Source organism: Heptranchias perlo, chromosome 10 (assembly GCF_035084215.1).
Source record: "Heptranchias perlo isolate sHepPer1 chromosome 10, sHepPer1.hap1, whole genome shotgun sequence".
Taxonomy (NCBI): domain Eukaryota; kingdom Metazoa; phylum Chordata; class Chondrichthyes; order Hexanchiformes; family Hexanchidae; genus Heptranchias; species Heptranchias perlo.
Window position 1 is genome coordinate 41,939,742 of NC_090334.1, and position 15,455 is coordinate 41,955,196.

Sequence of the window (15,455 nt, forward strand, 5' to 3'; positions counted from 1 at the left end):
GGGGGATCACAGAGGATAATTAGCCTCCCTGTGTGCAATAGCACAGGAGCTTGACCTGAAAAAGTTTATGAGCGATAAAATGTTTGACAAACAAGATGTAATAATGTAAATAGTGTCAAAGCACATTGCATGACTTGTACATAATGTCAATGTGAAGAAAATGATGCCAAATTCTTGTTCCCTCCCAATGTAGGAAAGATTGTCAATCATGTTCATGAGACAGTATCTCCTTAAGATTAATTTTGAACTAAGCTTTAAATATTTTACAGATAGACTAAATCAAAGGAAAGGAAAAGGACTTGCATTTATATAGTGTCTTTCATGACCTCAGGATGTCCCAAAGCACTTTACAGCCAATGAAGTACTTTTGAAGTATAGTCACTGTTGTAATTAGAAAATGTGGCAGCCAATTTGCATACAGCAAGGTCCCATAAATAACAATGAGATAATGACCAGATTATCTATTTTTGTGATGTTGGTTGTGGGATAAATATTGGCCAGGAAACCAGGAAGAACTCCCCTGCCCTTCTTTGAATAGTGCCATAGGCTCTTTTACGTCCACCTGAGAAGACAGACAGGGCCTCGGTTTAATATCCCATCTGAAAGACGGCACCTCCGACAGTGCAGCACTGCCTCAGTACCGCAATGAAGTGTCAGCCTGGAATGTGTGCTCAAGTCTAAATTAGTAACAATTCCATCTCAAATGTATCGTGCATACTTATATTGGGAAACTTGATAACAAACTTGGCAACAAAGATGGCAGGTGCTTATTCAAAGTTTTTTTTTCAAATTCCAATTTTCCCCCTCCTCTCCTGAAGGCACTTACTTATCATCCTTCAGTGCAGTTCCGTGGACACCAGCTGTCTCCAGTATCTCACCCAAGTGGGCATTCTTCTTGTCTAAGTCCAGTGAGTAGTAGTCCGCCATTAATCCATGGTTGGCTTCACAGGCAGCAGGAGAAATTGGATAGTGATGAGGCGTGGGAACCCTAGCTGATTTTACTCCGTCCTAGCACACTGGGGCACTGGAGCTAATTGTATCCCTATTGCACTCTGGCTGAGATCAGCCCAAACTAGTGACTTAGCCTGGGACCATCTAGTCTGTATAGATCAATTTATGCACTTATCACCAGAGACATTTTTAAAATATAAAATATGAAACCCAGCCCCAAATAAATAGGCTATTTGCAATCATATATTCTCTATTAATTCTCTTTAATTTTGCTGAAAGATTAGGTATGTAAATTGAATGCCACAAAACATCTGGTACCCCCCCCCCCCCACCAGATGGGGCAAGAATGTAGATCCTTCTTACATTATTATAACATTCTGTGATCCTATAGCAGGAGAGTGGGATTAGACTAGGTAGCTTATGTGGGGGAAAAATCAGCGCAAACTTGATGGGCCAAATGTCCTATAACATTCTTTTGATTATTTGTTTACTGGTTACATTAATTGGAGAAGTAATGCACTGGCACCAATGAGACCAATTATGGATATCCATCTGCTCTGCCTTGCATTACCTGAGGTGAGAACTATTTTAGCTCTCCGACAGTCATTATTTACAATTTAAACATGCTATGTTAAGGATGCGTATTAATTAACATCAACTTGAACCATCTCATTATGCTATATTTTCATAGGGCACTGTATTGCAGGCTACAATACTCTAGATTCATGATGTAAAGGAAAAAGTGAAGCCAAATTTCAAAAAACAGTTGAAAGATTTAAAGGTAGACAATTTATTAGAGCATAAAACAAATTGTATTAATATACAAGTAATATATACAATTAGCAGTGTACAATTTGGTGCCAATATTGAAACAACAAGATAGTCATGCACATAGAATACTGATAGTTAAAAACTTATTACATGCTTATTTCTGACAAGAAAAAAGTGAATCCTTCTTTTAAAATACCCATCTTGGATAAGGACCTAGGTCACCTTCATTTTCAATACAACAAATGTCAGATTTTCTCTTATACAGTTGTCATTAGTTTTAGTGAACCAGATCTGAAACGTAGAATCTTCTTCTTTAAATTGTGTGATGCTTTGATTTTGACAAAGGCCTTTGGTGGAGACTTCTTTAGCTCAGCAGTAGATGCCTGCACAGGTCGGGACTGGGCAAACTGAGGCCAGACTAGTGCACCACTTTCATCGGAGTCACTAGAAGAAGTAGTTTCCCCTACAAAATCTACCTCACTCAAACTAGACTCACTGTCTCCAAAGCAATTGGTGGTGTAATTGCTCTGCTCATCCTCACTAGTGTCTGCCACTGTAGAATGGAATAAAGATTCACACTCAGCTGAATATTCTGAATCACTTCCTCTGAAGGCACAGACACCATTGTTCTGCAGATTGGTCTGCATGTACACACCAGACGCACGACAGAGTGCTTCTCTCCTGTTGCGTCTTCTAAATCGTCTCATTGCCTCTTCGTGAGAAACCTCAACTGTGGATCTCCACTTTCGATAATCAACCCTTTGTTTGTATCTGGGCTTGACTAGAACAGCTTCCCTTCCTTGCCCACTACATTTAACAGATTTAACCCCAGTCTGTCTCCCCAGGATGCTGTTCTCAGATATGGTGTGGAACGCCTTCTTTGCTCTGGGCGTTGGCCTCCTTACATTTCGCTTTACATGGTCAACATCATCAGAAAAATGACATTTTTTTGGAACAGCTTTGGATTTTAGTTTTAAGGTTTGAACGTTAGGTTCAGGAGCTATGTCACAATGTGGCGTGGACTTCAATGTAGAGCTCTTAACTTTGCCGATCTTTATATTTTTGGTACCTTTACGAGATTTTATTATTTGCTGCTGTGCTGGAATGAATTGGGCATTCACTAACTGTCCACTATCCTCTAAGTTCTGCCCTGAGGTTCCTTCACTTCTGAGATCTAGTGGTGGTCTCTCTTCCACAGAAAGAGAAGTTGGAGGTGGCCTTGTTGGTCTTTTAGGAGACAGCACTTTAGGAGGTTGCACAACATTGTTCTCTTCATATATCGTCACATACTGATACAAATTATCTTTTGGTGTGCAAGTGCCGCATTCACCATTCCCTTCTTGATAATCTACAGCCACAGTGCATTTAGGTAGTCCATTTGCCATCACATTGGCCCTTTTCTTAGAAAGGCTACTAGTCTGCAATTCATTAATACTATTCTGAAGAACAGTTATTCGGTTATCTGTTGATTCAACTTTAGAAACTTGTGCATTTTTGTTATCTTGTGTATTCTCATTGCTCAGAAGTTGCCTTTGTGGGGATGCTACAATGCTTTCAGAGCCATTGGATGCGGGAGAATGTGTATAGACATTTCTGGACACTTTCAATTCAGTATTACATGGCGAGATACATGCAGTTTGTCTGACACAGATACTACCTTGCCTCAAGATTCCCTTCAGTGGGTCTGTATTCAGGCTGGTCCTTGGCTTATTTGGCCTTACTGGCTGAATTTTCTTCTGAATAAGGCCAAATATGTAATTATCCAATCTTTTCATTGTTGAAGGGTGTACAGCTGGGCAAGAACTGCTCTGAGGGGCTGGAGCAGCAGACTCAATTATTACAGGCTCCAAGTGAGGTGCCACTGACAAGCCACCCACACCACATTGGGGCTTTTCCTCCTCTTTAACACTTCCTGCTGCAGGATGAAAAAACATTGGACTCTGGACTGCAACTGCATGTAGAGGGCTTGGGTATCGATACACATCATTGCCATTCTTGGAAACCAAGTCACACTGATACTTGGGATGGACGTCAGCAACAGCATCAAGCGAACTAGAGTATGGTGCAGAGAAAGAACGCCGAACAACACCTGCATACTGGTAATCAAGCAGTCCCTCTCCATAATCCCTCCAGCCAATGAGATCCTCTGTAAATAAGAAAATAGCAGTTAAAATTCTCACTCTATTTAATGCACTTGCAAGTCTCAGCTTTGCAGGTAGTGTGGGTGTTCACACATTTCACATTCTTTTTACAAATAGGCTGGCTCGTATTAAAGAATCTGTTCAGAAGCAGGGGTTCCATTTTTGCTAAGAATCCAATGCTCCTTTTCATACATAATGGAGAATCGTTAGATTTATTCCAATATATACTGGGTTAGATCCAGTGAACAGAAATCAGGTAAATATATTATAAAATGGTGCTATTTTTAAAGCAAAACAAAGAACATACAGATTCTTTGGTTTAAAGCGAAAAGTCCAATACTGAATATGTTAATAAAATGAGAGCGCAGCTGCTTTCGCTGTTTCGAAGCCAGTTGCCACAAGCAACAAAATATTTAAAGTAGTTTTTATAAAAAGTTGCTCTAATTTTTTCATCTTTTCTCCTGAAAGATGTTGGTAACGGCCCCATGGTGCCAATAATCTTCTGGTACCTCACCAAAGTGCTCCTAGACTAGACAGTGAGTGACAGTAGGTTATTCCACTATGGTGGGAATCACAGCTGAGTTTGATCATGTCTTCATCTCATCAGCTAACACAAGACCAGGGATTGAACTGTGGTGTGGTACTGTAGAGCTTACTACCATACCAGTGTGAGACTTACCAACTAAGCTTCGTGCCATTTTTAAAATGAAAACATTACTTTATCCTGCATATTCACATTGCTTATGAAAGACTGTTCAAAGTATTACCAGTCTAAGAACTATCCACATAGTAGATTCAAAGGCATCAAGTCAAGTTCTGGCTAAATGGCACTATGATAAAGTATCCATTTTAGTAGATATAAAGGTTTAAAAATGATCATAGTTATATTTTGACGCAATGTTTAAAAAACTGCTCCTAAAACATGAAAAGACTCATATAAAGAAGTGTTATCTGCCCTCTTGTTTTGGAGTTTTGTAAGAAACTTGAGTTTTAATCATTCATTATAAGGTTTTGAATACAGGTTTGAATTTTGCACATCATTTCTGCATCTATACATATGCAGGATGCCTCTCAATTTGTTTGGACATCATCTTATGATAACTGCCACATCAAAGGATAATCTGTGGTCTTTCAATAACCGAGGTCTTTTGGATGAAACACAATTATGCCATTTAATTCCAAATCTTTGTTTATCCTGAAGTAGCATCAATTGTGGGGATTGTTTTACCTTTAAACATCCACCTAGTAACCGACAGATGCTTCCAATCAAAAAGAAAGAACAATTTGAGTTGCAAGCTTCTGAATGACTTGTCCACCCAAAGGTAGGATTCAAGTGGACAAGTTAAACAAAGCTTCCTGTCCTGCTTGGCAGTCAAGTTTTCAACTGTTGATCTGTAAGGGTATATAAATCTCCATGTTCATTTTAATGGTGGCATCTGGGTATTTGTAATCACTAATGTACAATTGGTTGATGGGAGTGAAAAATTGTGAGATCATCATTTTTTCCAAACACAAATATGTGTAAATGTATACCTCAAAAAATATGAATTCATCCAACATTTTTAGTTTTTTTTCTAAAAAGCAATGGAAGTGTTAATGAGATTAGTTCTTTGCAAAATGAGTGATGGGCAATAAACTGCTGGTCAGCGTATGAAGTAACAAGGAAGAGATTATCACATTAGCAAAGACACATTCAACTCCATTTCAGTTCTATCAAGTCAGATTATAAGATCAGTGACAGATTTTCAATCATATTAGTCTCATTAGTTCAGCTTGAACTCCTCTTATGTGCCTCTTACCTGCTGACTTTGGTCGTCCATCTGTGATGCTCAGTGATGCATCCAGTGGGCCACAGAAGCAGGTGCTGGAGTGACAACTGGATAAACATTCACTGAAAACAGAATTGGAGGAGTTTGAAAGTGACCCAGATGCTCCATCGCTCAATTCGTAAAAACCTGTTAATCCAGAAAGCAGGTTGAAATTTTTAATTTACAAGTTCACTAACAAATATTTGTTAAGTCACTAGGTTTTTAATAGCCTCATTGACATACAAAAACTATTATTTGAATATAATCCATATCCATATAGGATTTCAAGCTTGTAAAAATAAGACTAAGATAATTATAGAGTATCACATCCCAGGGCCTTATTAGGATATTGTTCTTGCTAAAAAGCAAGCTGGCTTCTAGACATAAATGGTATCAACTTTTAGATTTGTTTCAGTTAAAGCTGAACATACTACAGTTCTGGAAACATGAATTTGGATTTTCTTCAATTTGAGTTGTAAGTATAATACAGACTTGAGATTCTGGGACATTTCCACTAGAACAGAGAAGGCTAAAAGAAGTTTTAAAAGAGGTTTATAAAATTATAATGGGTGAATAGGCAAAGACTATTTCATCTGGTTGGGGAGTCGGTGACAAAGGGTCATTCATTTAAAATTGTGAGTAAGAGAGAAAGGAGAGAAGGTAGAGAAATTTCTTAACACAAAGTTGTTAGAACATGGAATGCTTTGCCACAGTGGGTAGTTGAGGCAGAGATCATTGCATCTATTAAGGGAATAGTAGATAAACATTGAAGCAGAGGAAGATACAGGGCTATGGGGAAGAGAGCAGGGCAGTGGGATTATTTTTGTATTGCTCTAGCTAAGAGCCATCACAGACACGATAGGCTGAATGGTCTCCTTCTGTGTTGTAAACTTCTATGGTTCTGCAGTATAGTTTATCGCCATTAAACATTTGAAAATATGGCAAAGAACGAAGAGCTACAAGGTCACACTTTGCTATATTTATAGCACGCCTTCTTACCAACCAAATATATCTTAAGACTGATTACTGGTTTGATAAGATTCAATTCCCATGAGTATGCAAAACTCTTTGTATCTTTGAAAACACTCAAATTTCCATTAAGTAACTACATATTGCTCAATTTGCTGTACTGTGAACAAATAAAATTGTCATTTTTTTTGTCAAAGAAGTTTTAATCTTTAAAGCAAGCTAAATATATTCAAGAGTATAATTTCATCTTATAATTTGCACCATAATTTATTATGTATACCTGCCTAGTGTTTTTCATCTATTATTGGATTTCCCCAACCTTCCCTAATTTTCTTCCCACCTCTCCTGAAGGCACTGAGTCTTGCAGGGATATAGTTCCATGGGGTAATGGCAGGCCACTGGTATCTCAACCAAGTGACCATTCTTCATTTGTGAGCCTTGACAGTTAAGGGTCAACAGGCTATTTGAACATAGAGGCACGACAACCAGGCCACTTCCTGTCCTCACTTGACATCAACACGTGCAGAATTGTCAGCATGATAGTGATCAGGACTGGGAAATCTGGCCAAATTTTGCCACCTCAGGGTTGCTGTCACCAACAGTAGCGCCTTTATTACCACTCCTATTGAGGAACAGTTAATCAAACACAAACCAGGGATCAAATGAGGGACCTTCTAGATGCACAGCTCTGTATGGGTTACTAACACATGGGGCAGTGCACTTATCTACTAAGCCAATGGGAAACTCAAAGTAGCACAATTTTTTAAAGCTGAATACCCTGTGAAAACTGGAGGGAGGAAAGGAGAAAACGTCATTTAGGGTAGACTCTGAGTCAGAAGGTCATGCATTCAAGCCCCACTCCAGGACTTCAGTACAGTACTGAGAGAGTACTGCACTATTCAAAGAAGAGCACAGAGTTCTCAATGTCCTGGCCAACATTTACCCATCAACTAACACCACCAAAACTGATCAACTGGTCATTTATCTCATTGCTGTTTGTGGGACCTTGGTGTGCTACATTTGTCTATATAACAATGGTGACTACTCCTCAAAAGTAATTCACTGTGAGATATCCTGATAACATGAAAGGTCCTAGACCTTTAGGGAGATCTATGCCAATTTTATAAAGACTAGAAATATAGTGTCATTTGGACAATACAAAATGTTCTGCTAAAAATTAATTGCAAAACAGTTAACTCTCTCTATATCTTCCAATTATGATCTTACGCAGGATGTTAGCTCATCAAGTTTTAACCCTTTGAAGTATGTGTGCACAGAGAGGAAAAATGGCAACACCCAATTTCTCACTTTATTCAGAGAATACAGCTAAGTTTACACTGTCCCATTCTGAACATCAGCGTTTTAAGCTAATATGATCTTATGTAGTAGAAAACAGATCAAACACGAGTTTTGAGATCAGCAAAGGACATTTAGTATTCTAAGGGTTTAGCCAGTACTTAGTGTTCCTGTTCATGTGAATCGTCCTTTAGTGTACATCTAGGTGTCTGCCATGTCTAACCTGAGCTGGGTCGGCTGTCTGTTTCTAGGTTGTCATTTGGAACCTTTTCCACATCCAACTGAAGGTCACTGATTTGTCGATCCAGCTCCTGAAGCTGATTTATGAGGCCAGCATCTCTCCTCCTCAAACAGTTCTGAAAAGATTGAGGAGCAACACATTTTAATCAGTTGCAGAACTCACTGCAGTCAGTCTACATTCACTTTAGGACCTGCGGGAAAATCAGTCTCCCCACATTATTCAGAGAATGCTAAGAAATGCTATTGATTCTGTTCCTTTACTGTCCTGTATTAGCCTGTGTTTGATCTTCCACCATTCCAGTCGCACCATGAAATTACAAGTGTGCTTCCTGAAAAATGACAAAGAATTCAGTACCGATTTAACAGGAGGTTGAATTATGAACTCTTCCACTTTTGGTTACATCAACGAAGTTAAACATTAATAACCGCTGCAATATATTTTCGCTATAAAATTGCAGACTGTATGAATAGAAAGCTGCTTAAATATTTTGGAAAAAAATGTATTGATGTTGTAGCAGGTCCCACCGGAGAATTATTGAATGCAGTCAAAATTATTCCTGTAATAAAACAGCCATTGAGTAAAATGAAAATACTCTTTAGGGTTATTTGATTCAAAGGCACGAGTTGAAATTCTTTGTAAGAGAACGGGTTTCATTTTGGCAGTTTGCCACCTCGGTGGGTGATTTATCTTTAAGATTATTGGAGGTAATGGGTAACGGTGACTGTTCCCGGGTTTTAAACAGAGCTTTATTATGCGGATATTCTGGAGGCAATATCAATATGGGCTTTTATTAAATAGGTATTTTTTTAAACGAGCAAAGCCTTTGCTCAGACCGCCTCTCGGAATGAACTCGATCCCTTGTGGATTTGGCGTGACAGAAAGTTCAATGTGATTGATGAGCTCGGGTCTCAACATTGGCAATCGGCTCGCAGTTAATTTCTGAGGATATGTCTCCGATATTAAATATGATCGAATTAAACCCACTTTAAAAAGCGTTAACGTGACACTTTTTCCAAACGCGAGCCGTTGTACTGGAATACAACCTTACAGAAAAAAATTGAGCCATTGCGAGAGAGGGAGCCATTCCGTTCTGGGTTTTGCTTTAAAATATCGAGATCTCTTTGCAGATTAATGCCTCTAAGACAGAAGGCTCAAAAACTATCACTAACATTTCGATTTTTATCAAAAGCCGCCACTGGAATGGTAATTTGGAGACACCAGTCTGATCAATTGCTCCGTTTTGTCACGTTAAAGCCCAGATCTATTGTTCTATACTTGGTGCAGAAACACTGTACAGAAAAGCGCCCAGTCTGGTTCATTTCAGTCAGCTGATCAGTTAATATAAACAGAGGTTCCATCCCCCAGCTCTGCAGGAGAGCCGCGCTTTGCTTGTAAAGTTAATTTCAGTCACTCTGTCTATTGTAACCGACTAGCGGCTTTAAAACAGGCAGCTGGAAGAAGAGATTCGTATTTTTGCTGTTATTTCGCCAGCAGAAAGTTAATTTACTGCATTTTTTAAAAAAGTCGCGTCTCCTTCCTCTCTGCCATCCAAAGACCTCTAATCGAACTCACTCAAGGCTGTAAATGCAGCAACTGCATTTCCCATTTACGACCACCTTCCCATATCTTATGCCTTAGATACAGTATCGTATCGTATCGTTCGATTGTTACTCATTATAAATGAAATTAATCCTGCTCGCCCCACTTTTTACACCGACTGAAGTCTGCAATTCCTGAATCTGCGAAGTCAATGGGCTGAAAGTTATTTTAACTGCCAACAAATCCCTCCACTTTCTGCTTAGGTTGTTCAATGAGATCGTGAAATTCATCTGTACATACAGCACAATCAATTAAAATGGCACGAAGATCATTCAAAACAAATACGGAAATTATTACGGATCTTCACGCCGGCAGAATTTCAACTATTTCTGTACAGGATAGGCTTTTCCCCCTCACAGGCGTTAAAACATACTTATTTCGGTTTTGCCTACAAATGTCGCAGTAATACCATTTTACAATCGACACCCATAGTTTAAATACAAGCAACGCTACAAAGTGTGGCGCCGAAAAGGTGAAATAAAATTTGGAACCTCAAATTCGGGAAATTTCACACTACCACTAAAATTACCACCAAGAAGAATATTGCACAAGTGTAACTTATAATATTTAAGATCTATTTGGCATAGGTCTGTTTTAAATTCTCACCAACTGTTTCCTTAACATGAGAATGTTATCTTCTAATTGCTTTTCCTCGGGGGTCAGATAAAGTTCCCCCTGAGATCCCTTTCTCTTTTCGTCTTTGAGCACTGGAGTGTGTTCCGATGGTTTCAGTAATCCCATTGCGCCCCGAACCAAGTATTCCTGCCTGTGCTTCAGGAAATCCAGCTCCCCGAGTCCGGCCAAGGTCGCTTCGAACCTGTCCCGGGTCCGGCAGCGATCGCTCTCGGCCTCTGTCTTCTCCCGGCTTCGGATCTCTCCTTCCAGTCTGATCGGATGGCGACCTCCGTTAATAGGCATCGTTAAAAGAGTGGACGTCTGCTTCAGCATTATATAGAAACTCGGGTTACACAGACACGTTAAAATAATAACCCTCACCTCCTGCAATTTTTTTTGTTCCAATTATTAAAAAAGTGTTATTTTTAACCCACTCTGCCGGTGTGTTTTCCCGGGATGACAGATCAGGGTCAATGAGATGAAGACTGCAAACTGCACTCCTTCCCCAAAATGCTGCAGCAGCGTCCGCCGTTGACAGCTCCACTGTACTTCTCCCCTTGACTCAAATACAGAGGCAGCCTGGCGCGTCGGTGCGTGAGCCCGTAACGTACGTCCCGCCGCCCCGGGATTGGCACTGATCTAATCGACTAATCAAAATGTGATGAACTCCAGCAGAGCAGCGCGGCCACATCAAACAGCACCAGGACGCCGCCTTCCTTAAAGGGACACCGCCTCTTCTGGGGAATAAATACAAAAAACTGTCATTTAAAGTCAAAACATTACCGTATATGCAATACCATTTTTTTTAAAAGTGCTTTGCATTTCAATTGCAGTCAAATAAATTAAAAGGAGGAAAAATGAAACTTGCACTCGAACCATGACATTTTCAAAATGATATTAAATCAAAATAGCTACATACGATTATAAATGAAAGAGAAATGAGTTTGTAGCTGCTAATGGTCACAGCTTTGGGTAAAATACACACTAAGGATGGAAATTAAAACAACACAAAATCAAACACATATACATACAAAATATAACAGTCCAATTTAAGAAAACTGAATTGTTTGATGTGGAGATGCCGGTGATGGACTGGGGTTGACAACTGTAAACAATTTTACAACACCAAGTTATAGTCCAGCAATTTTATTTTAAATTCACAAGCTTTCGGAGGCTACCTCCTTCCTCAGGTGAAGCAGTGCTCTACAGTAGCGGCCTGTACTTATTGAATCGACTTGATTTGGGATATACCATAGCGAACATCAATAAAGCTGGCTGCACACTGGTCAAAGTCTCATCAAAATAATTGATGATACACAATCTATGGGTCCTGTACCAAACATTAATTCGTCTTGGAAACAGCACTTCTTGGTTTTGCGACTCCTTTAAAGTTTTATCATGTAATTTGGTTTAAACAATAATAGTATATTGGGTCATTCTGGAATATATGACAGCTGCGTTCTTAGTTGCTGGGGTTTTCTGGGCATTATATCAGCCCGAATGCATGTGGTAAATAACGCGCGAAACTTGATTTTAGTTCATTTTCAGCCATCTTGATAAAAGGCACGCTCTTTCTTTAAGATGCGAAGGGAAAGAATAAACAACCGCGCAGGATGTTCACAGCAGACTTTTCCCGATAAAGAAGTTGAGAATTCGATGTCAAACTGTGATGTTAACCCTTTCCAAACTGCAAGCTGTTTGAAGTTGACACGAAGTATGCTGACAGATATGCATCGACCCAGCACTAGATACAGGGAAAATGCATAGCCGGCTTTAACATTTCCGTCTGTAGCTATTTAAATCCTTACCCAAAGTAATAATCGAGGAATTTACGAGAAAGTTCTTAAAATAAATTGTAGTGAATGGATGAAATTGGCTTCGGAGATTGTGTTAGGCTGTCCTTTGTAAAGTGAAATCGCGGTGAGAATTTAAACCATTCGACCCCTCTCCAAAATATTTCTCTTTTGTACTGTACTATATTTTGTTTATAAACTACAGTATAATCCAACAATAGTTGTAATAAGGGCATCGCCACTTGCTCTTCTGAATACTCGGCACCTGTAATTATCATATCTCCATTTACAGTATCCCACATCACAACAGTGACTACACTTCAAAAGTACTTTGGGCTGTCTGAGGTCGTGAAAGGCGCTATATAAAGATGCTATTTCTTTTACAGTTCTAACCAGAAAGAAATCTTTACAAATACTCATAGGATTAGGTTGAAACCATAACGAGATGAGCAGGGTCAGTTGTCTATAGATGAAAACATGACTTCTTACCATTATGAGTTTTTAGCTGCTCGGGTGACCTTATTTCAGATATTTCTCTCCGCAGTCTAATATACAAAAATGGTTAATGAAAATCCTTTCTTTTCTGCCGCTTCCTTTTACGTTGCGGTCAAATAACAAATAAAATGAATAACCATCTATTTTTTACACCTTTTTTCGCAGATTGCATCGTTTGCAGATACACAGACTCGTAACCAAGCATCCACATCCTCGCACACTGCAAAATGTGGGGGAAGACAAATTATTGTTAAGGTAGATTAAAATATGAAACTCCTGGATGGACCCTTCATCCAAACATTTATGTCGATTTCATAGAGACATTACTAAGAAGACTCAGTCTGAAGGAAGGCTGGAATTGGGTTTAGTGGAGTCTGTTGGAGAACTGGCATTGGATAGAATGAAGTTACATATTTTCTGAAACTGAATCATGAGTCTATTTGAACTCGATTTTCCAACCGTAAGAGGGTCTTAGCAGCTGCTTTAATAAAGGAGAAATATGAAATATCTCTCTACATGTAATCTCTCTGCCAAAGGGCCTTAGTTTCCTGCAAACACTATTCAAAGGAGAATTGTTCGAACAGCTACATGCAGCATTCGAAAAATTGACAATTTCGCTACAACTAGATCAACTAACCATCCCCTGGAAGCGCAATGAGTTGTTGCAAATTAACTCAAATTCATTAAAGCCACTGACTTTTTTTTAAGTGACACCCGGAGATTTGTGTGAGTTCAAACTGTTAAAAGGACTTTGGACTTATTTCCAACAAGCAAACAGTCAGAAAAGATAAGTGAGTTGCACGAGTTATTGCGACCGGTAATTTCTCACTTTGGACTTCAAAGGGGCCATAAAGATTACATTCAACGCGGTTTAATCCAGTGATCAAACCGCCTCTTCAAAGGGCGGATGGTCCGCGCGAATTCCGCCAAATTTTCTCATTGTACACTTATTTTCAAATTACAACATGGGAATGGGGATTCCCACATTTAAAAACGGCAGGTCTCTATTCCGAACAAATTCTAGCCGACGTCGGCGTTCAGTGGTCATGTGAGCAGCAAGTGTCCGTATCAATGATTCATTACATTTTATGAACTCGGCTAGGTTTTTGCTCAGTGGATGCAACTTAATGGACTGAGATACAGATATGAACATCAATGATCGGAGATGTCCACTTTAGGACCCGGGTCCCTCGACGACTCATCACTCTGCACTTCTCCGCTGGAGTGATCCCTACTTTACCAGGAAAAACACGATCTAAAACCTTGAAAATGTCTCATTAGTGTCAATTTCACAAGTAGATATTCACTTAACCAGGAATCTTTTATAATAAGATCCGATAGAGAAAAATGTGTCAACTTTTGCTAAACTGACAAACAAATCAGTTCATTCGAAAATAACACACCTTCAGCATCGTCAGGACATTGTTTGCTAATTTGGAATGTAAAATGTTACAATAGATAATAATTTGAAAGTGGAAATAAGCACAAACGATGTGTTCTGGTATCTGGTGGGATATGATTCTTGGTCTTTATTAAACGCTAATGTTTCGTTAATGTGACCTAATAAGGAGGTTAAAGGTTTACATTTTTACCCAATCCGCATCTGCCGCCTGATAAGAATCGTAACACATCGAAGTTTGTTGGGAAATCAGATTCTGATTAATTGCTTGTTAAAAGGGAACACACAGAAAGTGGTTTGTTTACTATACAGAATGCGTTACTTTCAGGAGGTTTTCCGACAGTACTTCTTTGTCAGATCTTAATAAAACACGTTTCAGTTTCCAGAAATATTCTTATCACGAAGCTACATAATACCAAATTGATTTCTGCACAGGATGCTGTGTCACACCAACTCCCCTTGGAGTCTGTGAGTTGATATATATAGTTTCCGTATAGGATAGTAAATCTGATTAAACTCTATTGAGACATCTTGACACCCAGAAAGGTTCGTTTTATTGAGGCTGAGGCTCGATTAATTCATATCAAGATCTGTTTTCATTTACTTGGTTTGTTGAAGTACGAGAGATTCTTCTGAAACTCGGAAAGCACCAGGTTAACATCAATTTCATAAGGGACTTCAGATCACAACATCACAAAATAGGGATGAGGAAGGCTATTCATCCAATCCTAGTTTATCCATCCGAAAGATAACTACAATCCCCACATCACCACACAACCACCGTACGGTAACATAGTGGTTATGTTACTGGACTAATAATCCAGAGTCATGAGTTCAAATCCCACCACGGCAGCTGGTGAATTTAAATTCAACTAATTAAATAAAATTCTGGAATTTAAAAAAAATAGTATCAGTCATGGTGGCCATGAAACTACCGGATTGTCGTAAAAACCCATCTGGTTCACTAATGCCCTTGAGGGAAGGAAACCTGCCATCCTTACCCAGTCTGGCCTATATATGACTCCAAACCCACAGCAATGTGGTTGATGCTTAATCGCCCTCTGAAATGGCCTAGCAAGCCATTCAGTTGTAAAATCTCACTACAAAAAGTCATAATAAGAATTAAACCGGACGGACCACAGTGATATACAGTCAGGAGGGAGTGGCTCTGGGAGTCCTCAACATTGATTCTGGATCTCATGGCATCAGGCCAAACATGGGCAAGGAAACCTCCCTCAGCTGATGAATCAGTTGAGCACCACTTGAAGGAAGCACTGAGAGCAGCAAGGGCACAGAATGTACTCTGGGTGGGGGATTTCAATGTCCATCACCAAGAATGGCTTGGTAGTGCCGAGTCCTGAAGGACACAGCTGCCAG

The 15,455-nt window shown here is 39.4% G+C and overlaps 1 protein-coding gene across 1 annotated transcript; it reads right to left on the bottom strand.

Annotated features, from left to right (window-relative positions):
- Positions 1-1,721: 1,721 nt before the first annotated feature.
- dact1 (dishevelled-binding antagonist of beta-catenin 1) lies at positions 1,722-10,982 on the bottom strand. The gene is made up of 4 exons (XM_067991526.1): positions 10,383-10,982; positions 8,160-8,292; positions 5,663-5,818; positions 1,722-3,868 (listed from the first exon to the last, which is right to left on the bottom strand). Exons 1-4 carry the CDS (start codon positions 10,722-10,724, stop codon positions 1,980-1,982), a joined length of 2,520 nt encoding a protein of 839 aa, XP_067847627.1. The 5' UTR covers positions 10,725-10,982; the 3' UTR covers positions 1,722-1,979.
- Between the last annotated feature and the right edge of the window lie 4,473 nt (positions 10,983-15,455).

Excerpts from the sequence above, each read along its gene's own strand:
- dact1 (XM_067991526.1), bottom strand. The coding sequence starts at position 10,724 with ATGCTGAAGCAGACGTCCACTCTTTTAACGATGCCTATTAACGGAGGT. Across the intron at positions 8,293-10,382 it reads TCATGTTAAGGAAACAGTTG|AACTGTTTGAGGAGGAGAGA; the intron begins GTGAGAATTTAA and ends CAATCTTTTCAG. Across the intron at positions 5,819-8,159 it reads AGACAGCCGACCCAGCTCAG|GTTTTTACGAATTGAGCGAT; the intron begins GTTAGACATGGC and ends CTGGATTAACAG.